We start from the raw sequence: 26,746 nt of genomic DNA, 5'->3' as shown, positions 1-26,746 counted from the left end.
TGATTTTTCTTCCGGCAAACTGGAGAAAATGTGTGTGTGTGTGTGTGTGTGTGTGTGTGTGTGTGTGTGTGTGTGTGTGTGTGTGTGTGTGTGTGTGTGTGTGTGTGTGTGTGTGTGTGTGTGTGTGTGTGTGTGTGTGTGTGTGTGTGTGTGTGTGTGTGTGTGTGTGTGTGTGTGTGTGTGTGTGTGTGTGTACTCGGAATGAAACCAGTATAAACTGGGGGAATATGATGCCCCTAAGTCAGTGTAACTCTGTCCGTGTGAAATGGCTGCAAGAAGAGAACTGATGAAGTTTGAAAGAGGATGCCATGTGACAGATTGTTGAAAAATTGGGCCATTCGAGGTCGTGTCAATGATACTATACTGAGAACAATGAGCAGGGAACTGCAGGTGCCGCTCACAGTGGAAAATCTACCATACTCACTGAACGTGATCATCATTTGCTACGAAGGATAATACACCCTCTGTCCAAAAAGAAACTTAACTTTTTGAAAATAGAAGAAACTAGTGGAGCCACCTGTTTTTTGTTTAACAAAAAGATACAACATTTACATGCACCCTCCAAAAAAAAATCTATTGAATTGAACACTGCAAGGACTTCATTAAAACCGCTCGAAAGGACTCAACCTTCCTTGAAACGATCGTTACTAATAAAGAAACCCTGGTGTTTTCAGTATGAGCCCGAAACACAGCGCCAGAGTGCTGAGTGGAGACCATCACAAGAAGGTCATCTGAAAAAAAGTCGTTTTGGAGAAGTCAAAAGTAAAGACAATGCTGATTTGTTTCTACGATTCCAAGGGCATTATCCACAAAGAATTCGTTTTGCCTGGCCAAACTGTCAATGGTGAGTTTTACCTCGAAGTTTTCAAGCATTGATAGCGAGAATTCGTCGCGTACGGCATGAATGTCGTGATGAATATCATGAATATCGCGAACGGCATGAATATAACTCGGCTTCTAATGAAACAAATGTCATAAACAAATGACACAACTAATGAATGTTGCCGCTTTCGACAACAAAAAGATACAACAGGTGGCACCACTAGTTTCTTATATTTTCGAAAAGTTAGGTTTCTTTTACGAGGGTGCATGTAAAACCGCCATTTGTCGGTCAACACGTAGAAGCGACGTTCCAGTCATTGATTGGAACACAAATTAGCACAAAAATATTCTGAACGGAGGCTCAGAACATGGTAGGACAAACATGTAAGCTCTACATTACCCAACCAACACGTAGCGTCGTTTTCGGTGGTGCAAAGAGTGGGACTTAGAAGCTTGGAAAGATCTGATATTCAGCAACGAAGCACTCTACACCACTCTACTGAACAGATGGACTAGTGTGGACTCAGCATTCACAGTGAACGTATTTTACAAGAGTGCGTAACCGCAAGTAGGGAATTCGGAGATGGCGGTGTTATGGTATAGTCCTGTTTTTGCTGGTCTAGTTTCGGACCTCTGTTTGTGGTCTAATGAACACTGAACTCCGAGAGGTATGTGACCATTCTAGAGAATGCAATTTTTTCTTCTTTTGGGCCTTTTTTCCAAACTGACCATTGTCTCATTCAGAAGACAATGCACGTTTCATAAGGCTGTTACTGTAACTGCGCGATTTGTGGATATGAACATCACGACACTTGACTGGCCTTCTCAGATCCCAGATGTTCAACATATTGAACATCTGTGGGAACTGAGGCGTTGGGTGGGTTCAAGGGATGGTCACTCCACAACAATCCAAGACATCATTACATGCCAACAGGAAGAAAATGGTCCAAAATTCCCATTGTTTTCAAACGTATGTTTGTGAAAATTATTTCCAGTTAGACTGATGTAGTCACTGCAGTGACAGGAGGTTCTACATCTTTTTACTACATCTTTCGCCTATTCCCTATAAGGGAATAAATCAGCTAACGCCTTTTTATTCCCTTATAGGGAGTAGGCAAGGCCGTTTAGCCCTATCTAACTTTTGGAGACTGAGTAGGCAGTTCAATCTCCACTGGTAGCCAATCAGAGATAGCTGGCCCAAGGCTGTCACTAATTAAGTGGCACACAATGAAGAGAATGGCTCAACAAGTGCCGCCATCTGGTTGTCCCTAACCCTAACACAATATATTTAATGTCTAAAATAGAGTGCGTTCTGCGGTTGATTTTCTTGAGTTTACTGGACGAGAAACCCGAGTTTCCGGGAGAAAAAAACAACTTGCCCATGCCAGAGAACTAACTCAGGAACCAGTCGAAAAAACTAGACAAATTAGACAAATTTCTGTCTAGGCTTAGACAAATTTCCTCTAGTCACCGACTAGACTCGAAATCAAGTCTTCCTTCGTGTGGCCAAGCACACACACACACACACACACACACACACACACACACACACACACACACACACACACACACACACACACACACACACACACACACACACACACACACACACACACACACACACACACACACACACACACACACACACACACACACACACACACACACACACACACACACACTGTTATTATTATTATTATTATTATTAATATATATATTAATATATAATAATAATAATATTATTATATTTTATAGAGTGCGCTGTGTAGGCATACTAAAGGGTGCACGGTGATATCGCTGTTACAGTTTTTTTTAGTTTAAAAGTGGTTCCAACTCCTGCTTTAAGTTGAAAGTGTTCCCAAGTAACCCTACTTATCATGCCGAAGACAGTGATATAAAATTCAACGAGATCGGCTCAGAAGAAACTAAATTTTGGAATGTTGAAAAGTGAACAGAGAGGACCGGGGTCAACATCGAGCGAAGAACAAAGGACATCACCATCTTTACAATCACGCCAAACTGCCTAAGGGAAGAAAGGTGAGTCATGAAGTGTATCAAATGCCTGGAGGATTTATCGTCCAACAGAAATAATATAACTTGTGTGAAATGCAGTAGGATTCTACACTTAAAATGCACCGGCTTTTCAGAAACAACTGACTGGGCAACATAAATATAAATCCGATGTAACACGCGAGGAATGGAAGTGCGTACTCTGTAGGAAGAACAAAGTAACACACCTAAAGCAGCCACCTACGAAGCTGGAGGCAAAATTAGACGACGAACTGAACAGACAAAAAAATGCAGGTGAATCCTATAATTTCAACTCTTTAAATATACTAATAGGAAACGGTCCAGAGACCATAAAGCCAGCTTCGTAGACCTTGTACAAGAACTCTTTAATAAACAGAACGAACAAGTAACAAAAAAAGCTAGCGAATATGAAGATTTGGTCAAACATAATAATTTAGCAGTTATAGAAGTGTTGCAAACGGTAAAAGACATTAAAATGAGCATTAACGCACTAAATGACAGGCAACACAATTTGATGAAAGAGACATCCGAACTCTGCCAAGAACTTCATTCTCTAAAACTACAATACGAACGTTTAAATCAGCAACAACATAAAGAAGATCTTGTCATAAATGGTCTTCCTGAAACTGCACCTACAGAAAACCTCAGAGAGGTGGTTTTAAAATTAGGCCATGTAATTGATATCCCCCTACAGCATAACGACATTCAGACCATATATCGGATTCCTAGGAAGAGCAAAAACCAAGGCTTGCCATGACCTGCACCAGTCATAATTCATCTTATGAGCAAGTCCACAAGAGACAATCTCATAAAAGCCAGCAGGCAGAAAAAAACAGTTGCCATGGACTTGAACTCACAGCAAGACAATACATCAATCTTCCTATCTGAATATTTAACACCATTCAACCAGAATCTGCTGTACCAAGCAAGAAAAGCAAAAATGGAAACAAATTACCCATTTTTGTGGACCAGAGATGCCAAGATATTCATAAGGAAGTCACAAACTTCAAAGCCGATACAAATTAAAAGCTCAGAAGACATAGAAAGGCTGCCACTGTGAAAAAAAGCTTCTTAATTAGCTCAAAAAGAAGCCCACAAAAAAAAAGAATGTGAACCATCAAGACAGATGCAATAACACAGGATATATCGGCAATTTCAGTTTGATGAGACCTTTCAGATCATTCATTTGACCTCCCAAACACTTGCCTACTTCCAACACAGCGACCAAATTAATAATATATATATATATATATATATATATATGACAGAATGATCATTGATTCGGTTAACATACATAGTTTTATGAAAAAAATTGAATGACTGGAACCGAGATTTAATTAAAAAGGTTTTAATATAAACACACTACTAGTTTCGGCCTGTAACAGCCTTCTTCAGGTGACATTATATATATATATATATATAACCAGTGTCATCCTCAGATAAGCTAATTACAAAGATTCAAGGATGCAGTTGAGACATTACATCCCAATAGTATTTATCTAACATTATTTACTTGACATTCTGTAATGAATACTAGTATTAAACAGAAAATGTGATAGTAATACGTTAGTTATATATTTGAATTTAAAATTATATATTTAATTTACATATTTAAATTAAAAAATATTATCATGTAAACTGCAACATAAGTAATATTTGTAGGCGTACACTTCTGTGGCTAATTAGTTCAAAAACATATTTCGGTGATTACACCACATTTTTATTATTCAGTTATACAATACACTGAAATAATAGTTCCCCACAAGTTTCGTAAATCGTAAGATTTACATCTTCAGGGATAAATAGTATAACTTAAAGTTTAAACAAGAACAGAAATTAATAAATACAAATCATAACTCTCTGGCTATTCATAAACTCAAATAACAGAATGCAGATATAAAACGTTATAGACGGTAAACAATACTGGACGATGTTACATGTTCTTGTTCTTGTTCATACAGTCCGAGCTCAGATTGAGGTAAATTTTTTTATTAGAGCTGACCACACTTAATGGAGAATTAAACCTTGATTTTTATTGCATTGGTACAATCCAATGTACATATTGGGTTGGAGCAATATGTATATCTTTCACTTTTTCTATGAAATGTGTGCTATTTTTTATGAAGGAAGATGTTTTTCCTATATGATGTGAGATCATGTTGGTGAGGTATTTTGCCAAGTCTGATGGACCAACACATATTGGTCCATCAGACATCTTAGCAAGTCTAGACGTTATCAGTATGTTTACAAACATCCCGGGACAAGAAATTTTGATTCTCCTATAAGACCTCTTCCCTCCGGACATCTGGAATATTTTTAAACATTGTATAAACAATACTTTTTTCACCTATCAAGACAGAATCTGGGAACAAAAAAAGAAGGACTGGCCATGGGTTCATCATTATCACTGGTATTAGCAAACCGATTTATGGAAAAATTTGAAAACAATGCTCTAAAGAATTACCAAAATAAAAAACCCAAAAATACGGCTACGCTATGCAGACGATATTTTCACCATATGGAATGGAACAACAGATGAATTTATCAATTTTTAAGATTATCTCAACAATTTGCACACAATAAAATTCACTTTAGAACAAGAAAAAAATAGAAAACTTTATTTTCTAGATATTCTATTAGAAGTTAATGAAGAAAATAAACTCTCATCCTCAGTATATAGGAATCCGACCAACACAAGAAGATTTATAAATGCAGCCTCACATTACCATCCTTCACAAAAAATAAGCTTAATTAAAACTCTTCGAGACAGAGCATACAATATCTCCAGCACACAAGAAAGTTGTAATGAAGAACTAAAATACTTAACACAAATCCTCCAACAGAATGAGTATGAAACAAAAACCATCAAGAGAATCCTTAAAATGCCTCCAACTAACAACACAATAAAACAGGATTACAAAAACGCAATCTCGTTTCCTTATATCAAAAATGTTACAGCTAGCCAAATTAATGAATAAACACAACGTAAAAGTAGCCTTCCTTCCTATGGAAAAAATCTCAAGATTCCTACTTCCACCAAAACCACCTCATCATCCTCTAGAAAAACCAGGAATCTACAAAATCCATTGCTCTTGCGGGATTTTCTATAGGACAGACAGGAAGATGTGGAGAAATACGCATGGCTGAACACCAAAAAGACATACAATACAAAAGAGAACAAAAAACGGGTCTTGCTTTCCATATCACTTCCACAGGACACGATGTACTCTGGCAAAAAACGATGTCATACATAGAAAACAATTGCTATAAGAAAATTTAAAGAAGCTGCTAATATGCTGAAAAACCCAACCCAATGCAATAAAAATCAAGGTTTAATTCTCCATAAATTGTGGTCAGCTCTAATAAAATATCTACCTCAATCTGAGCTCGGACTGTATGAACGAGAACAAGAGCACGTGACATCGTCCAGTATTGTTCAACATCAATAACGTTATATATCCACATTCTGTTATTTGAGTTTATGAATAGCCAGATGGTTATGATTTGTATTTATTAATTTCTCTTGTTTAAACTTGAAGTTATACTATTTATCCCTGAAGATGTAAATCCTACGATTTACGAAACTTGTCGGGAACTATTATTTCAGTATATTGTATAACTGAATAATAAAAAATGTGGTGTAATCACCGAAATATGTCTTTTATAAGTAATATTGTTTAACTTGTGATTTATTAAGTGTAAAGTATTACTATGATTATTATTAATGGTAATAATACACGCGTTTTACTCTTGTGTCAATGAGAAATTCTGCAAATGATAATGATATTACGAGTAATTATAATTTTTACTGAACCATTTGCAAGAAAAAGTTGCATTGTTGCTTAAATTTTAGTATATTCATGTAATTTTTTGAGAGAAAGTAAGCTATTATTATTATCTGAACTATATAATTGTAAATTCTTGTTATTTTAAAAGATAGCGAAAAAAACTATGTTATCATTATTATGGAAATTTCATTATATGCAGCGCTTCGTGCTGAACCTTGTAAAATAATATACTGAATGTTACTCAAGCTGATAATTGTATATATTATGATAATTGCACAATAGCCACCATTCTTCCTATTATACTTTTTTGAAAACGAACGAAGCTATTTAAGACTATTTTCTTTCATTTGGATGTTTTATTTTTTCAGTATTTGTTTCCATACTACTTTTTGTGGCTATTTATCATTCACAGATGGCGTACTAATATACCATTTGCAGTTTGGTAGATGGCGCAAAGGTTTAAGTGACACCGGAAGTATTGTTAAACAACGAAATGAAATTACGCCGATTTGAATATTTTGTGTTCTTTATACATTTGTTAATGAAATTGCATTCAGAAATACCAAGAATGATCAAGTAATAGTACTAGTATGTCAAAAAAGTCCATGTTTTTGATTTCATGAGTTCAACTGCATCTTAATACCAGTGACAAATATATTTACAACGAAACCGCAAAGCTTACAGCATACTATCCGATGCTAACTATCCGACCGTAATTTAGGCCTAATCGTGTGTGCCCCTCTGAGATAAACCCATTGATCGTTATTTAGCGTAGTAACGTAGTTTTGGTTTATTTATTTATTATTTTTTCCACGCTATTCGTCATTTTCAACTTTCAGTTATTCGTTGCATGTTAACGTTTTAAGAAGTTAACGTTTTTTGTGATCATGCCAAGGTAATTTTATCGTCGAACCATCGTTGAAACGTTTCTAATTAATCGTATATACGTTTGCATTTTGTCATTTGCAGTTAATGACAACCGAAGTCCACATTTTCGCTATGTTCTTCAATGAGCCTGTGAGGTGAGTCAGCTAATTATATCATTTTCACTAAAGATATAGCAAAAGGTAAAACTGTCAAAAGTGTCAGAAGTGATTTTAGTGTTAATTTGATTTTATATCAAATAGAACTTGAGTATATGAATCTGAGATGGTTTATCATGTTAATTGATTTAGGTATTTTATTAAAATGTTATATTTTAATCAAATATAACATTTATTGCTTGTGTTATTGCTTATTTATTTATTTTTTGCTGTTTATTCGCCAGCTATTTTAGACATTTCAGACAAAAAATTTTAACATAATTGTATGTGATATCGTAGATCATCGTATACAGAATTTTATTGTATATCAAGTAAAGGCAGCAGTATCATATTTAGGCATTTCCATCATACATCACATTACTGTGTGCACATTGAAGAAAACATTTTGTGAGCAAGGATGTGAAGTAAGTTGAGTATTAAATGCTGTTCTGTTCTAGAAAAGGGGGAGAGGGAAATAAACCTTCATTTTAACATTGAAGAAGGAAAGATGGTGATGTGTAAGTTAACTCTGTCTAAGATGGCTTTTGATACAAAGAAATTGCAAGAAAATAAATTCAATATTACCATAGTATTTAGACAGTAGTAACAAAATGTTTATTTAGGCTGGCTTAAGTAGTCAGGTGCGCCTAATTTTGTGGGTTCAAATTTTATGGTAATATCATAAGATTTGATATTACCATAAGATTTGTGATCACTACAACTATCTTTAAGTTGTAGTGATGCCAAGTTTATTGTTTATTATTTTCTCATAAGTTGTAGATGAGGTTAATTAGCAGATTTTAGGTTGCAGATGATTTTCATCTCACTGTGGTCATTATTCTACATATAGATCAGAAGTGGTGGTGGAAGAGGTACAATGTGTGGTCTCTAGAACAGAATTTACAAATAATTAAATACTTATCTAATACTTAGTCCTCATTTGAACATTAATGCACTGTAGGTTTCTCTCATAGGTGGGATTATGGAAAAAAAAAATACACATTATACACATATCAAAATGGAGTTACATGTTTGAAATGGATGTGATCTGTTGAGATTCCATAGCTACAAATAGCTTCTGCTTGTATACTGGGTGACACTTTGCAGTTTACTTTTTCTGTTGTCAGCAACACAAACTGTGATGTTTAGAACAAAAATAGGTGAACCAGCCATAAAGTGATGGTAAGAAGCTCAGTGCAATTACATATGTGAAGCTTTTTTTCTGAGCAAGTTACCAGACTTTTTATGGAAGACTCCATAAAAATTGATGTCTTCTGAAAATTTTGTGGAAATAATTTTTAATTTACTGTTCATGTATGATGCACTTTGAGTTTATTATATGAAATGCTGATCTAGGTCAGATTTTGTGTAAAGTGAAAAATTAATAATGCTTTTTTTTTAAACATAAACTAGCAGTAACATATAAGAAATAATTATAAACACACTTTTTAAGAAATCTTAACTTGAAGTATGTTCTCATGATACACCAGCAATATTTGAAACAGATACAAGTTTTAAATTTTTCAGGAAATGACAATGTCTACTAGAATATTAATTAAAAAACTCATCAATACCTTCCTATATTTCAGCAATGTTACATTACCATCTTCAAGTTTCATAAAACTATGAATTGTGTATGCAGGCACTAACACTGAGTAAATGAGGCTGAAGAAGGCAACTGAAGTCGGTCCTAAAGGTGCTCCCTAGTGGGCTAAATTTGGCTGTTGGGCTGATGTTCTTAGGATGCATGCATCCCAAATTTGGGGCAGTCTCATGCACCCAAATTTGTTGAGGTTTGGGAAGCTTTTTTAGAGCTGAGGCTGATTCCAGGAATAATCCTTCATACTTATATATTTATTGCTGCAGCATAGTAAAGTAGCTTTTTTCCAGGTGTTCTGTGGTGGGTATCTAGTGCATGGTCTGCAAGTCCTCAGTGGCTGTATTGGTGAAACCGAATGTAGTCTTCAGTGAAACCGAATGTAGTTCAGATATCCTTATATTAGCTGTCGTGCCTGTTTGGCCATAGTAGGACAGTTTACAACTGCAATGGACCTGGTGTACTCCAGGTAGGTTTAGGGGAAGTGGCTGGTCTTTGGTGGAGTGGATAAGGGATATCAATTTCTTATATGGTTTGTAACAGTAATCAGGTCATATTTTTTTTAGGATTTTTGTTAGCTTTCCAGACATGCCTTGAATATAAGAAATATTGATAGATTTAGTGTAATCTCTGTTATGAAGGTGGGGGGGGGGGTGATTAACTGGTTTTAATATTTCCTGGATTTCTTGAGAGTTGTAGCCATTGGCTAAGAAGGTGTCAAGGATATGGTTAAGTTCAGTAGTTTTAGGGCATTGTTATCTGAACAGATTAATTTAGCCCTGTTAATATAGGGTTTTTATAATCCCATATTGTTGTGGGAGTGGAGTGTGATCTGGTGAATGTATCTACTTGTATGGGTTGGTTTTCTGTAAACAGAGAAAGCCAGAGATCCATAAGGTTGGCGTGTAATCAGAGTGTCTAGGAAAGGGACACTGTTGTTTTCCTTTTCCAAGATGAACTGGATTCTGGGATGTTGACTGTTTAAGTGTGTTAAGTTGTGTAGTGTATCCAAGCCATGTGGCCAAATAGTGAAAAAATCATCCACATAGTGTAGCCAAACAGTGGGTTTTTGTGGGGCGGGGTTTAAGGCTTATTCTTCGAGGGTCTCCATAAAAAAGTTTGCCAGGGGCAGAGAGAGTGGAGTCTTTTGTAGAATTTTCGTTCCCAAACAAAATCACCTGAGTTCATGGTGAACTGAAATAGAGCTGAGATATCAGGAGGAAATTTAGCTTGGGTGAGATCTAAGGTATCCTTAGATCTCCTTAGAGTGGGACATTTGTGAATAAGGAGGAGACATCAAAAACTGACCATTATGTCATTGTATTGGAGTGAGAGGTTTTCTATAGTGGCTTTAAAGTGGGCTGAATTTTTTGTGTGTGAAAGTGTGTTGCCAGTATAATGTGTGAGTACGTTGGCTAAATTTGTATGTGGGGGAATCAGTGCTATCCACAATGGGACGTAATGGCACATTCTGCTTATGGATTTTTGGTAGTCCATATATTTGGGGGGTCTAGAGTTGAAAGGTTTTAGTCTGCTGGTCACTTTCACAGGCCAAGAAGTAACCTTCTTAAATAGCCTTTGGAGTGTTTTGATTTGGGAGCTGGTGGGATCATATTCAGTATGGAGGTAGTTAGACTGATTTAACAGTAAAGAGGTACGCTTACCTGTGTAGTCAGTTTGGTGAGAACCACAGTGGCATTTCCCTTATCTGTTTTGATAATTATTATTTTGCTGTTGTTTTTCATTTCTTGTAGAACTTTTTATTCTTCTTTTGATAGGTCGGTTTTTGGTGGTTTAGCTTTGGTAAGAACACCGGCTACATCCAGTCTGTTATTGTTGGCAACATGGTTCGGAAGGTTGCGGATACCACATTTTATCTGTATCGTTATTTCTTCAGAAGGTATTTTTTTCACTTGTAAGGCAAAGTTGTGGCCGAGTGCTTCAGGTTAAGGGAAGACAGATTTATTACCGTGTTTGAGTGGTAGTTGAGGTTTGGAGGCAGAGTTTTTTTTAGGCTTTAAGGAGCTGGAAGTTGTAGTCCTAGAGGAAAAGAATATGGGGAGAGGCTGTTCAGAAGAACAGTAGTAGATGGAATGAAAGAGGAGGATGAGTTTATATACACCCTTTATCCAAAAATAAATCGAACTTTTGATAGAAAATAAAACAGAGGGCAATTATAATTATTCAAATCATTTATTTCAATCAATATACTCTCCCTCAACTTCAATACAGCATTTGGCAGCACAGTCAATTAATTCATTAAATGAGTTTTTTATATCGGTTTTTGGATACTGTTGAGGGTCATGGTTACTGCCACTTGAACATTTTCAGTGGTGTCGTATCGCTTTCCATTCATCGGCAAATGAAGTCGAGGGAAGAGAAAGAAGTTACAGGGTGCTAAATCAGGTGATTACAGCAAGTGATCCAACACACAAACTTGGTTTTTACTCAAAAACTGTCTCACAATGTTCGAACGATGAGATGTTGCATTATCGTGCAAAAGTGACCAGCTGCCTGCATCACGATATTCATGGCATACATGCGACGAATTCTCGCTATCAATTGCTTCTAAATTTCGAGATAAAACTCGTCTTTGACCGGTTGGCCAGGCTGAATGAATTCTTTGTGGATAATGCTCTTGGAATCATAGAAATAAATCAGCTTTGTCTTTACTTTTGACTTCACGTGATGTTTTTTCCCATCTACCCCTCTTCTGGTTGTCTCCACTCAGCACTCGGGCACTTTGTTTCGGGCTTATATTCAAAACACCACGTTTTGTCACCAGTAACAATCATTTTCGAACGATGAGATGTTGCATTATCGTACAAAAGTGACCAGCTGCCTGCATCACGATATTCATACCATACACGCGACGAATTCTCACAGTCAATTGCTTCAAAACTTCGAGATAAAACTCGTCATTGACCGTTTGGCCAGGCTGAATGAATTCTTTGTGGATAATGCTCTTGGAATCATAGAAACAAATCAGCATTGTCTTTACTTTTGACTTCTCCATGTGACGTTTTTTTCCAGATACCCCTCTTCTGGTGGTCTCCACTCAGCACTTGGGCACTTTGTTTCAGGCTTATACTCAAAACACCACGTTTTGTCACCAGTAACAATCATTTTAAGGAAGTCTGAGTCCTTACGAGCAGTTTTATTGTGGTCCTTGCAGTGTTCCATTCAATACATTTTTTGGTCGTTGGTCAACTTGTGGGGAACAAAGCGTGAATTCAATTTACGCAGGCCCAAACTCTCAGTCAAAATGTTGTGCATAGTTGATTTTGGAATCCCCAATTCATCTTCAATCAATCTCTCATGGACAATTTTGGGTTTTCTTTGATGAAATCATGCACTTTTTGGATGTTAACTTCGCTCAGTCCAGTTTTTGGACTGCCCGGCTTTTTGTCGTCCTCAAGTGTCTCACGACAACTTTCGAATCACTTAAACCACTCGTATACTTGAGTACGGGATAAGCATTGATCATTGTATGCTGCTTTTTGAAGCATTTGATGCGTTTCAGTAAAACCTTAACCAAGTTTAACACAAAAGTCAATTGCAGCTCTGTTTGAAATTCATTTTCTGACCGTTCATCAAAACATTCTCTCACTCTTGGCTTCTAATGAAATAAATATCATAAACAGTTGACACAACACTAAAGAAGGTTGCTGCTTTCATCAACAAAAAGATAGAATAGGTGGCACCACTAGTTTCTTCTATTTTTGAAAAGTTTGGTTTCTTTTTGGACAGAGGTTGTATATCTGGATGCTGACCAGCAGCAGATACTTCTGTTATTTTATGTTTATAGGAAAGCAGTGAAATGTTGATGGTCAGGTTTAGCATCACTACTGAAAATAATTATTAAAAAAGGCATAATGTAGAAAGTGAGCATTTATGAGCAATTGAATTGAGAGAGAGAGAGAGAGAGAGAGAGAGGAAAGAAGGAATCATCCATTAAATGTTCTTAAGAAGGATTTTGGTGTGTTACTCCACATGTGATGAGTGATATTTTTGTAGAATTGTAAGAGCAGTATAGAGCAAAATACAGTGAAGTGAAGAAGGCAGAAGAGACAAAGTGGTTAGAGGAATAGTGAAGATATCAATAAACACTGTAATAAATAAAGAACAAGAGAAGTACACAAGATCATCAGAAATCTTGATAACAAATGCAACCCAAAGCAAAGAATCATAAATGATTTAAAGGGTGAAAACTTTATATATACAGAAGAAATAAGAGAGATGGACACTGCTTATATGTCACAGGGAGATGTTGGGATAGAAAGAGGGAGGTTAATTGATGAATTGATGGAAATACCACCACCAATCACAGAAGAGACAGACACTTACTGAAGGATGAGGTTATAATGCATTTGAAGAAACTTCAAGCCCCATGAATGATTAGATCACTTGGGAGATGTTGAAATATGGTTGCGGATAGATTAAACTACACTGGTTGAGTAACATTGCTTGGAACGAAGGGAAAGCACCAAAAGAATTGACAAGATCAGTTCTAATACCCATTATTAGCCATTCACAAAAAAAAGGGTGCAAAATGGACTGCAAAACTTACAATTATTCTAAGAATGTTGGAAAAGTGCTCATGATGATATTAACAGAAAGAATAAGGAAACCAATGGAACATTTTCTTCTTGAGATTCCTGCTTGCTCATCTTGCTTCTAGATGAGCAAGAAGGAATCTAAAGAGATGTGGGTACTCTGCACCCACATGTAATATGTAAAAATATTCGTGCCTGGTTTGTTGACTTTCAGAAAGCATTCAACAGTATAGATCAGAAAATGGTATGTGCTATACTTGAATCTTATAGAGGAGTAGATAGGAACCTGATATCTTTATTGCAGAATATCAGTGTAATGTAGACTGCTATGAGAAATTGTGGAGAGGCAGGAGGATGGTTCAGGACATTGAGAAGTACGAGACAAGGAGACCCAATATCTCCAAGCTTCTTTATCATGCTGTTGGGAAGAACAGTGGATTTTATGAAGGAGAATAAAAATAAGGGGAATTTCAGTTCAAGATACAAAAATCAATAATTTGCAGATGAAAGATTATAGTTACTATTGAAGAAGAACTAGAAAGAACATTGCTAAAGTTAAGTGGATAGAGATATTAGTTGATAATGAGCATTAAAAAAAGACTAAGACAATGATATTTGGAGAGAAAGAGAGAGGATGAAAAAGCAAATAAAGCTTTAATGGATATGAGCCAGAAGAAGAAGTTAGGAACTTCACGTACCTAGTGCAACATGATGCATGATTTAAACCGAAAAAAAGAAAGAAAGTCTCAGATAACAAAAGCAAAAATTAACCTACAGGCAGTGGACAAGATATAGAAAAGTAAATCATGAGCCTTATCATGAAGCTGAGGCTGTTAGAAATATGCATATTCACTAGTGCTCTTTATGGTTGTGAGACATGGGTCAAAGTGTGAGATAATATTGGCTTTTGAAAGAATCTGTTCTGGAAGATGCTACAAATTGGATGGGTGCAAAATGGTAACAAATGAAGAACTGCATTGTAAAGTAAACTGCAAATAATAATAATAATGCAGGACATGTCTGCAGGATTGATAACAGTAGAAAAATCATCTATGGAAGTATATAGAAGAGGATGACCAGTACAAGAATGGGCAGATGATGTGAAGGAGTGGTGGAGAAAGAGTTTGCAGGATTTTAGTCACCTCCCAATGTAAAGAAAGATACAGAAAATGGTGAAAAGGTACTGGACTATAACCAGGATTGGACCTATAGGCACTGATCATGATGACTCCACATATGGGAACAGTATTATGAGATGTGGACAAATTTGACACCTTGGCAAATTTGTCTCTCTTGGCACCTTGTCATATGTCTTTTCCAGATCTACCAAACTTAAATACAAATCTTTGTTATATTCCCATGATTTCTCAACTATTTGTTGTTAAGTGAAGATCTGATCCTGACAACCTCTATTTGGCCCGAATCCTGCTTGTTATTCTTCACCAAGCTTTTCTTCCACATTCCTTCTCAACCGTTTCTCAAGTATACTTGCGTAAATCTTACCAGGAACATTCAGTAAGGAAATACCTCTGTAATTCTCATTCAATTTTGTTTCCCTTTTTTATATATGGGTACTATGAGAGCTGTACTCCAATCATTTGGAATTTGTCCCTCTGTCGAGTTCTTCTGAACTATGCAGTGCAGCCACTATAAGACTTTTATACCTCCATACTTGAGCAGTATCTTTTTTGAATACCCAAATTTCCAGACAGTTTGAGATCTCGCTTCTTGGAATCACTGTCACATCAAACCTCTCATGGCATAAACATATCACAATCATTACATCCTTCCTCAGCCTCAAAAAAAACTAGGATTTCTCTTTTGCTCAAGACGTTACTTCACCACTGAACAGCTATTAACATTATATGAATTGCAAATCTGCCCAGCTATTGAATACTACTCCCACATATGGGGTGGGCCCCCTAAAAGCTCTCTCAAAATGCTCGATGCAATACAAAAGAGACCAATTAGACTTATCAATGATCCATTCCTTACCAACTCTCTCCTCCCACTTTCACACAGACGTATGGTCTCTGCAGTATGTATATTCTACAAATATTTCCATTGGAAATGCTCATACGAAATAACATCAATAATTCCTCCGCTCACTACTAAGCTCATTGGAACACATGCAGCTGCTGCACAACCTCCCTTCACAGTACACCTAGAAAATAACAGAACAAGTTTCTTTTCTTCTTCCCTCATCCCTGCAACTGCTACACTATGGAACAGTCTCTCACCTGCTGTTTCCCAAGGAATACAATTTAAAGTCATTCAAATCAAATGTAAATAAATTCTTCCTTTCATAACCCACTATCCATACAGGGTACTAATGTACTATAGGTTGACCAACCAAACTCCTGTGTATGGGTCAAACATAAAAAAAAAAAAAATTCTAGTCGAATATCATCTATTCCTGCTGCCTTTCCACATTTCAGGCCTTTGATGGCTTTTTCTAAGTATGGATATGTATTCCTGACTGCATGCCTGTTGAGTGTTTTTTACAACTGTGCTATCATTGCCTGTTTTTTACAAAGTAATCACTCCATACTTCAAGGATATATTTTTCTCCAGTTTTCATATCACCTTTATCATCTCTAATTCCTTTTAAAAAACTACTCCTCCATTTCTGAACATTTTCAACAATCTCCAGAATATCTTGCCACCTTTTTGATATTTATTTTCTATGTTCTTGCCAAAGTCCTCCCATGACTTTTGTTTAGCTAGTTTTACACAGTGTTTAGCTTTCTTACATTTGTCTCTATATTCTCTAAGAGCACAAGCTGACTTATTTGCCAGGAACTTTTGATATGCTTTCTTCTTTTCTTTCACTGCCTCTTTAACTTCCTGTGTCCACCATGGAGTTTTTTTCTTCAAGGTTTGCCACTGAATCTCCAAGGTTTGGTTCCTGTTCTCAAACTGTTTCATTTTTTTTCTTCAATAATCTTTGTGTATTTTAGTCTACAGTTCACATCTGAGAGCTGCTCAACTTTTATTCGCATTAAAACTTTCTTATATGTTCTGCTTTTCAATATGACATTCAATTTTATTCTGCTCAAGACTAAATAGTGATCAATTCCAGACTTTTCTTATTCCTCGCCTGTTCTCTTTATCTGAATTTGGGCACATTTTTATGTTGGAACATAGTAATAACCAGTCCATATCCTGAGCAGAAATCCAACAGGTATTTGCCATTATTATTAGCTTTGCTCTTTTCTCCAAATTTTCCTAAAATGTTTTTGGATATTTTTATAATCATTTCCTACTCTGCTATTTAGATCCCCAACAAGGACCAACTTTTCCTTTTTCATTGTGCCAATTGCTTTCTCTAAAGCCACAAACCCCTTCACTTCTACCTTAGTAGAACCTTCGGTAGGTCCATAGGCACAAATAAGTCTCATTGTCCAGTTCCCCATTCCCATATTTGCCCACATCACTCGACTTGAGATTACCTGCCATTCAAGATTAGCCTCGTATTTATTGTTGAATACTATGGCTACTCCCTCTTTTCCTTGATTGTCATTGCTATGAATATAACATTTTGTATCTATTGCTCAGGAAGAGCTCACCAGTTTTTGTCTTTTTTGTTTCTGTCAGCCCTATTATGTTGATCTGGTATTTATCTAATTCCTCAACTAGTTCCATTTCTTTGCCATTCAGGCTTCTTATGTTGATAATACTGATCTTGAACTCTGGTGATGTTGAGTTGCTGTGTGTTTTAGGATTTGTTGCAATAGCTGGCTTTTCGCTCTTCGGCCTGGTTCCCTGGCGAAAACAATGCTGGCCTTGTTTAACCAGGCGACATCCCCAGCTGCCATGAAATTCTGTCATGTTGTACCATCATTTTGAGAGGTGGCTTGTGCATACGCACTGCAGAACTGCAGCACTCCTAGTTTTTCTTGGTACATAAATATATTTATTCATTTATTTATATTTGCTTTGTAATATTTAATTTTATCATCAACAATCCTATATAATTCTCTTATTTTGTATAAAAAATAATAAAATTCCATCTTGTAGCACTTAGGAGGACTAAGGATGCTAGCAGCACTGTGTTTACCACAGTGTCATGTTGCTACGCGCGCAAGCATATGCACGTCATAGTGAGATGCGGGCTATTACCGTAATGCGGCACTGTCCGTCACGCAGTTCCACTGTTGTTTATATGCAGTTTGCACCAGTGGTAGACTGTTCGTAGTGCTTATCTTGTTTACTCCGTCTCTTTAAATATTTGGACATTACAATTAAGTTGTAAAAATTTCTTGCATAACAAGTACATTGAGTCTTTTCAGATAGGCAAAACCCAGAATATCTGTAAATAATCTTTTCCTTTAGTATTCAGTATTGTATGTAGCATGCGTACAGCCCAATGGGAATTAACTATCTCTTTGAAAAACAAAAGATGTAAAATTGTCAACGCTAATGGAAACGCCCTACAGTTGGAAAGCCATTTGAAATTTTGTTTACAAGTTTGTCCCTAAGTAACCTCAAGGTCAATGCAGAAAGGGGGGGGGGGCAAGATTCAAACGAATGTTCCGCTGACTGACATAATCAGATTAGAACATGAAGACGGAGAATGAAGGGGATTGGTGAAAGTTCCAGAACCTGTAATCACATGATAATTTAAGGGGTTTGCATAAGTGCACGGGGTTGAAAAAACTGAACCCAGGGTTTCGGAACCGAGGAAGATATAAGACAGAAAAAGAAGAGGACGATAGCCAGATGATATAATATGAGCTGAGAGTAAAGCACTGACGTGCCGAGGAGAAAGTCGAAGGTCTAAAGCAAGAAATGCCGCCTACTGTCATAGCCCAGAAGCAAAGATGACCAGGGGACGAACAGCCGAACTTTTCCGTGAGCAATTCTGTTCTACTGAGTCTGTGAAGGCCCTGACAAATCGCGACCCTTCGACAGTGTGTTTATTACATCGATGAATAGTCACTCAAGTCCCACGAGCTGACCTGATGAGCTGCCAGTAATCCAAGGACCTAGAAGAAAAGAAGAAAAGAAAAAGAGAATCATTGGAAGTTGCAGCCAGCGGAAATTTGAAGGATGCGCCCTTATAGAAGACAGCCCATGTGAGTCTGAATATTTTGTTAAGACTGTGACAGTTTTTAAGGATAGGTTAATGAACTGACAATTCAATTAAGAGGGACATTAATAGCCTGAATATACTAAAATACTCGATCTGTCAGGAATTTGTTGATGCATCTATGAACGAGTTTAGCTAATTCCTAGGGAATGATTTATGTTATGGCTTAATCTAATGCTTATATATATATTCATGTATGGTTTAATTTAAGAAATTGTTGTATTGAAAGTGACATGTTTTCAACACTGCTTTTCCATGTGTTGAGAATTTTGTTAAAGATATTTCCTTGAGTTAAACAAATAATGCAAATTGTACTTTATCGAAGCAAGATATATGCATGTTTTGCCTTAGCAGCTTGAGAATTTTCCAGAGGACCACCCCCTGTTATTTTAGTGTGTAATATATGTCTGCTTATTGATCAATTAAATTTTTTGTTGCATTTTATGTGGAGTTTTGCCTGATATTATTCTTATTGCAATGCATTGATCCTAAATAAATCGAACCTAAGCGGGAAAATTTGATATAGAGAGTGCGTGAGTGGAGGGCCAAGACTGCAAAGCAAAAAATTAATTACTTAGGAACGATCAATTGTTATTTTTATAGTTGTAAGACATTTTGCAACCTACTGAAAGTATCATATTTCTTTTACCATATTGAGGAATGGATGGTCGATAACCTAAATAAATATTTCCATTACTCTCAGGTGAAAGGAATATAGATTTTGGAAGGTAGGAATACATCTATAATAGGGAAGAAAAAAATTAAACGAAGAGTACGATTATAGATATATATATAGAAACATATATACGAGATACACCGACATCATTGCAAAGTCTCATTGTAATGTCCAAAAATTGTAAATCCATTTCTTTAATTACAATTAAAGGAATGGATTTTATTTTTGAGTAATTTTGAATTATACTAAACTGAATTTTATCAATAATAAACAATATTTTTCATGTTTAATTTTTTTAAAAATTTTTACCATAATTTTGATATTTTATCCAAACATCAAATACACACTGTAACTATAGTTACAGTGTGTATGTATATTTCTAAAGTTGCAGCACCCCCATGATTTCAAGCCACGAGCCGCCACTGATCATTTTATATTTTAGTTTAAGCCAATAAAAGTACAGTTTGGTTGGCTAAATCCCAAATTGCCAGCCCATTCTTGTTTGTTTATATCCAGGTTGATACCTAACAGGATGCACCATGATAAGTTAAGGATTGCTATTTTATCGATTGGACATTAGGTCAGAAGCACTGGTCAGTTCTCTGCATTCCTTTAAAGGCTATGTAGAGATCTCCTTTCAGTTATGCAGCCTTGACCAATAAGCACCCCTAAGAGATTAATGTGGAAGAAAATTTTTAATAAGCAGCTAATAATAATGTAATAATGATGTAAACATAAGTTGTGTCTTCTTCTCTCCTCAGCCTGTTGGTTTGTGGGTGGTAGGTGCTGTTGGTAGTAATCATCTGTTTTGTGCTGTTACTCTGGTAACTTCTTCCATTTTTGATATCACTCATGTATTTGGTTCTTGGTCTCTCTCTACCAGGCCTTACCTCTATCATTCCCTCAGTCAAATTTATAGTCCAATCCAAGTGTCTTAGTAGATATCCTATCATGTTATTCCTCCTTTTTTTTGTAACATATGTAGTATTTCTCTTTTTTTTTTTCTGCCTTTCTTAATACCTCTTGATTTGTAGCTCTTTTTCTGTCTATGCGATCTTTTGCATGTCAAAACACTATATCTGAAATTGTAGAAGTATTGATTTGTCTCCTTGTCTTTGATCTGTAGAGGGCCACGCTTCAGACAAAGCTTTTAAAAAAACATTTCTTTGTTCTCATCTTTCATACTACTCTTTGATGTTAATAGTGTTCTATTGTTAAATGTATTTTTTTTGTTTGCTTGTGCTATTCTTATTCTCACATTATTATGATTATTCTAAGATCCTGTGGAGTCAAAGACTCATCTAGGAGGTCCCTTTGTCATACACACAACTCATCATACTTTGTCTTAAACACACCAGACTCTCAGACAAGGCATTCCATTCATTTGCAACTCTCCATGCAAAAAATCTGCTTCTTACTATCTTGCTTTCATCCTCTTTATACAGCTTCCAGGGATGATCTCTTGTTCTTCCCTGATCTCCCACCAATTATTCTCATATCTCTTCAGCTTCTCCCATCTGATTATTATTAGAAATACTAGGTAGGTAAATTCTTTTACTTCTATTAATCTCTTTCCTTATAGTGAGACAATTATAATAAGCTTTCCATATACCCTGGTGTACATTCCTTTTTTTCTGCAAGTGATTCTTGTAGTTCTTTCTCATTTTCTGCTATTAAGGCAATATATTCTGCTAATTGTATTGTATTATAAGGCTTACTATGAATCTATGTTCCATTATTGTTGTTTTTTCTACGAATTCCTTCATAGCTTCTTTGATGTAGATATTGAAAAGTGGTGGAGAGAGCCCACAACTTTGTTTAACGTCCTTTTTATTTTAGCTTTTTCCCTTATTCTCCTATGACTGCAGTGGTTTTTATGTAGTTGATAAATTAGTCCTCTGTCATAATCTATATTCAAATTTTTGTGGATTTGAACATTCCAGTCAACGTTGTCAAAAGCTTTTTCCTTATCGATGAATGTTATGAGTATGGATATGTTGATTCTAAGTGCTGTTTCAATGAACATTTGGAGAGTTGGTATAGCTTCTCTTGTCCCTCTGTTTTTTTTTGAAGCCAAATTGGTCATCAGGTAGATGTTCTTCTATTTTTCTTTCAATAGTTAGGATTTTAAGACTGGGATAATAGACTTAACATTCAGTTATATTCACATGCTTGTGCTAGGATATTCTCTGCTCAAAATATTTTGTAATTTCTCTAGTTTTGTACATTTGATTGATCATTCTAAATAGTTCATTTTTTCATTCTTTGCCTGGTTCTTTTAAAATTTCTCTTAGGAATTAGTCTATTCATGTGCTTTAGACTGTTTAGTTCTTTAAGAGAGATGGTCTTTCTCATCATCTTCTACCTGCATTTCTTTTTCTAGGAGCGATATCTAATTTTTCTTCTTTATAAAGTTCTTTGGTGTATTGCACTTGTGTTATTTCATCATCTTCAATTAGCACTTTTGCATCCTTATTCTTGATTGTGCTCGGTGTTTACCCTTTCTCTGAAATGTTTTTGTATTTCTTTGTATGTCTTTTCAGTGTTACCTCTTCTCATGTTTATATCAGTTGTCTTGCATATTTGTTAAATCCATTTTTCTTTTGCTTTCTTGACTTGTCTGCTCACCATCTCTATATTTTTTGCACTCTTATTTTTTCCCTCTTTTTTTTCTTTTTCTTTTTTGCCTTTCTTCTTTGTGTCATTAGCTTCTCGAATATTTTTCCAGTGACCCATGGCTTATATTTTATTTTTTTATTCTTTTTCAAAATTTTTTTGCAGGTTTATTTATTTCTCTCTTTAGAGAATTTTTTTCTTTAATTTTCACTTTTTTGTTAATTTCATTTCCATGAGGCTTTTTGGGATTAATTAATTTGTCTGTTTCTTCTCTAAAGTCTCTATGGGCATTTTGATCACTTTTCATTTTAGTTACATTCTTTTTTTTTTTTTTTTTGTATTTATTTTTCATGTGTGATTTTTTAAAAATTATAATTGGCTTGTCATTATGACGATATTCTAGGATAACTTTTATATATTTTCACCTGGTAATAATATTTTTTTCAGATGAGTATATAGTCTAATTGTTATCATTCTGTTTTGCCTGGTGCAATCCATGTGACTCTTCTTCTTTTCAGCTATTCAAATAGTGTATTTACTATGGTTAGGTTGTGGCTTTTGCAGAAGTTCAGTCATTCTCCTTTATTATTTCGTTGTCCTTCTCTAACAACTGTATTCTGATCTCCCATCAAGATAAAGTTTTATTGATCATTTACTCTCATCAGTACTTCTTCAATCTGTTCACATACTACTTCTATTTTCTCATCCTGTTATTGGCATGTATATGTTCTGTATGAGGACTAGGTTTCTTGGTTCTGCTTGAATTTTAATTACAATTATTCTTTTATACCCCCAATGCTTTTAATGTTATGTCCTAATGTCTTATTTACCAGGACAACATCTGCTGTCATTTGGGAAACCTGAGTAGATCAATCTGTAATCTCCATTCCAGAAATCTTCACTCTGATTGTCTTACCTCGCTTATTCCAAGAATGATAAGTTGTATGGTGGTGGTGGTGGTGGTGGTTTTTCCCTCTCAGTCGTTTCTGACACTAGGTGACTTTGTAGGCATTGCCCACAAAGTGTTCCTGGTGAGATTTTTACAGGGTAGTTCACCATCCCTGGTGTGCCAAACTCAGAACTTAAAAGTTCTGAGTTAGGCACACCAGTGGATTTTTTCCCCCTTGCAAACTCAGTTCAAATTTTTTATCCCCCCTTCTCCTTTTTTTTTTTTTAAACTTATGTGATAACTTAAAATTATAAAATTACTTTTGATTTTAATTAATTTTTTTATTTTAACTAAATAATTTTAAGCTATTACATTATTTTATTATTATTTTGCACTTTGCATTATTGTATTATATAAAAATCTCATGTTCTTTTATATATTGGTTTAGCAGGATTCAGATTTATTAAAACACTTGCTTTCTTTTCAGGCTTTGACACAATGGGCAAAGAGCTACTTTGTATATCGTTGAAATGAACCAAGATGGTGTTAGACTTTGATGTGAAAACATTTTGTCAAAATTTGAGGGCTACTAAACCTCCTTATAAGTGTCCAGTCAAAGACTGTGGCAAAATTTACAAGAGTTTCTGTGGTATTCAGTTTCATTTGTATAATTATGATCATGACAATCCAAATAATAATAATCAGCATTCCAAGCCTGCTCCTAGACCAGGACGAAAGAAAGGAAGATGGCATCATAGGCAGAATCGTCGCTCACCTTCACCTCCTGATTTCATGAAGAATGCTCGTGAAGGCCTCACTTATGCTGAGGCTCAGCGAATGGTTGAAGTGGACTTAGATGGTAGAGTTCACCGCCTTAACATATGTGAACCTCTAGATATAGTTGTATTAGATTCAATAGATGTAGATAATAAACATTTTGAAAAACCAAAAATTGAAGAGAAACAGGATAAACTGTTACCCAAGTGTAAAAGCAACAAAAATGTAGATCACTCAAAAAGTCGAAAAGAAAGTAGCACTAATCCTATCCGACTCCCTGAAGCTTCATTCCGTGTCATTTCAGACTATAATCCTCCAGATGCTCCATCAAGGCCAACTGCTTATTACAGGTTTATTGAAAAATCTGTTGAGGAGTTAGATGAGGAGGTGGAGTATGATATGGATGAAGAGGTTTGTAATTTTATTGTTTATTTGAAATTAGTAATTTTTTCACATGAATTTCATTTATATGAGATTACAGTTTATTAATTAACAAAGCTTCATATCACTAGTCTAATGGAAAGCATTTTTCATTGTCAGTAAACTGAAACTGATTAACTGTTTGTTGATCTGGGATCTTCTCATGCTAACTGTTAAACTTACTGTTATGAATTAAGAACATGTCAGATTCTTTCACTTTTATTCATAGGAAGGGTGGATGGCTGCTTTGTTTGATAAGAGTAAAATGAGAGGGGATGTACAAGGCTTCTTTTTCAAAAGGGAGTATTCAATGAATAGGGTGATTGAGGCTTTTGATTTGAGCAGCAAACTTTGTGGTAGTTTTAGAAATGAATGATTTTGTTGGACAGAAGAATATTAGAAGGCTATTGAGGAGGGTGAAAATTAATAGCGTGGTGGGAATGATAGTTACTGTGCTGTATGGATATTATAGGGATAGTGGGAGAGGGAGCAAAGATAATGAATGGTATGATAATGGAACTGTGCATGGAGAAAGGAATGTAGTTTGTGAATCTGTGCAATGAATCTGAGAGATGGGTAGAATTGTATAGGAGTAATGGATAAGTATAGGTGGCACCTGTGGATAAGTAATGTTAAACTTGTGCTCCTGCATTTTATCGTAATTGTAAATGTTTTCTGTGCAAAATAAGCAGCAAACGGAAAAGTAACAGAAGGTACTAAGCAGCTGATTACTACAGTACAACTTGTAAGTACCCGTTGTCCATTAAATCTGCTATATTTTACAACTAAAAAACAACCACATGAAAGCTCTATGCCTACCGTGTGAAGTAAAGATGGTGGCCAACAATGGAAGACTACCTCGAATCCTGTCAGCGTAGAGTCACCGATCATGAACAAACCGAACATTATGAAGTGCTGCAGTTGTGAAACAGAAGTCAAAGAAAGGAAAAAAGGTATATCGTGCAATTTCTGTTGCAACTGGCTTCATATTTCCTGCGCGAAAATAAACGAATCTGCCGACAAACTTTTTACCGACCTAAACCAGCCCCACTTCTGTATGACGTGCCTCCCTTCCATAAAACAAATACTAAACCTAGGCAAAAGAGTCAATAATAACCTCGAGCAACAGCTTAATACCGTAATCGATATCTTCTCCTCCAAAATCGGAAAATTGGAAACAAAGCTCGAGATGCTCAAGTGTCCAGCGCCCGACCGCAAGTGTGCCTGTGTCTGCTAATGAACTTTGTGAACTAATCACATCATCGGTATTCGAGTCACTTGAGGCCAAAAATAGGAAACTCAATGCTGTTATCCTGAACTTTCCGATGGAAAATGGTACATCCTTAAAAGAACACATTGGCAAACTTGCAGGAGAATGCAATTTCGATCCCAGAAATATCATCAAATGCCATCGTATCGGACCCATTAACAAAAGAAAGGACGGAACGAACTATCCACGTCTCATGAAAGTGACCTGCGACTCACCAATAAATACAACCAAATTTATAACAGCGATAAACAACAAGCTAAAGGACGCTTGCCCCTAGTCCCGCATACATGCTCGACCTGATTCAACCTTTGCCCAGAGAGAACAAAGATGCCAACTCTGAAGACAACTAGAAGAAAAACGCCAAAATAGAGACAACAGTTGGGTAATAGATTACAAACAATCCAAACTAGTCAAAAACCAAGTGACACCACGAAGGACACCGTATGCAGGCACTGTATAGGAAACGTGCAAGACCCTTGGGGTTAAATCCATGCCTAACAGAACCTTGCATATCCACTTCGCCAATATCCGTGGCCTCAACTCCAACTTTAATAGCATCCACTACTATCTGCAGTCCACCAAACCCCACCTACTCTTTTTAACAGAAACCCAAATCTCTCCTCCCCCCACCACTATTCATCTCAACCTTCCTAACTATGCTCTATTCAACTCCTTTTGACCCAAGGGTGGTGTCTGTGCATATATCTGCTCTGACACACCCTTCCAGAGAGCAACTAACTTAGGATCGCCTGACTTCGACCTTCTTTGGCTGAAGATATCTCTCTCCCACTCAGTCAAATTCATCTGCTGTCTCTATTGCTCTCCTAATACCACCAATCACTTTGAACTCTTCCATTTCCTCTCCTTAATAGTAGAAATGCTGAAATCCCACTCTCTCAACAGCAAAATCATCCTCCTTGGTGACTTCAATGTCCATAACACCAATTGGCTTTCCTCTTCCAGTTATACAGATCCTGCAGGCAGAGATGCTGAAACATTTGCTATCACTAATGACCTCACACAAATTGTTCAAAAACCTACCAGAATATCAGATAACCCAAACCACTCTCCAAATACCCTAGTCTTTTCCTTACTAATGACCTCTCCAAATATGCAGTGAATGTAGTTAGCCCCCTGGGCAATTCTGACCACAACTTGGTGCTCATCTCCTCCCCCATGCAACAACGCTT

The 26,746-nt window shown here is 36.1% G+C and overlaps 1 protein-coding gene across 2 annotated transcripts in view; it reads left to right on the top strand.

The window, feature by feature from the left end:
- Nucleotides 1–7,138: 7,138 nt before the first annotated feature.
- The window catches only part of Br140 (bromodomain-containing protein 140), a 416,387-nt gene continuing 396,779 nt past the window's right edge, over nt 7,139–26,746 (top strand). For both annotated transcript variants that reach the window (XM_090413932.1, XM_090413852.1), the window contains exons 1-2: nt 7,139–7,663; nt 23,577–24,277. In XM_090413932.1, coding sequence (XP_090270058.1) covers nt 23,630–24,277 — 648 coding nt within the window. In that variant the 5' untranslated portion in view covers nt 7,139–7,663; nt 23,577–23,629. The remainder of the gene's footprint in view (nt 7,664–23,576; nt 24,278–26,746) is intronic.

This window comes from Typopeltis vanoorti, chromosome 1 (assembly GCF_054136105.1).
Source record: "Typopeltis vanoorti isolate ZY-2024b chromosome 1, IOZ_Tvanoo_1.0, whole genome shotgun sequence".
NCBI classification, from domain to species: domain Eukaryota; kingdom Metazoa; phylum Arthropoda; class Arachnida; order Uropygi; family Thelyphonidae; genus Typopeltis; species Typopeltis vanoorti.
The sequence above is the reverse complement of the archived record's forward strand: the minus strand, read 5'-3'. Positions and strand labels throughout refer to the sequence as shown.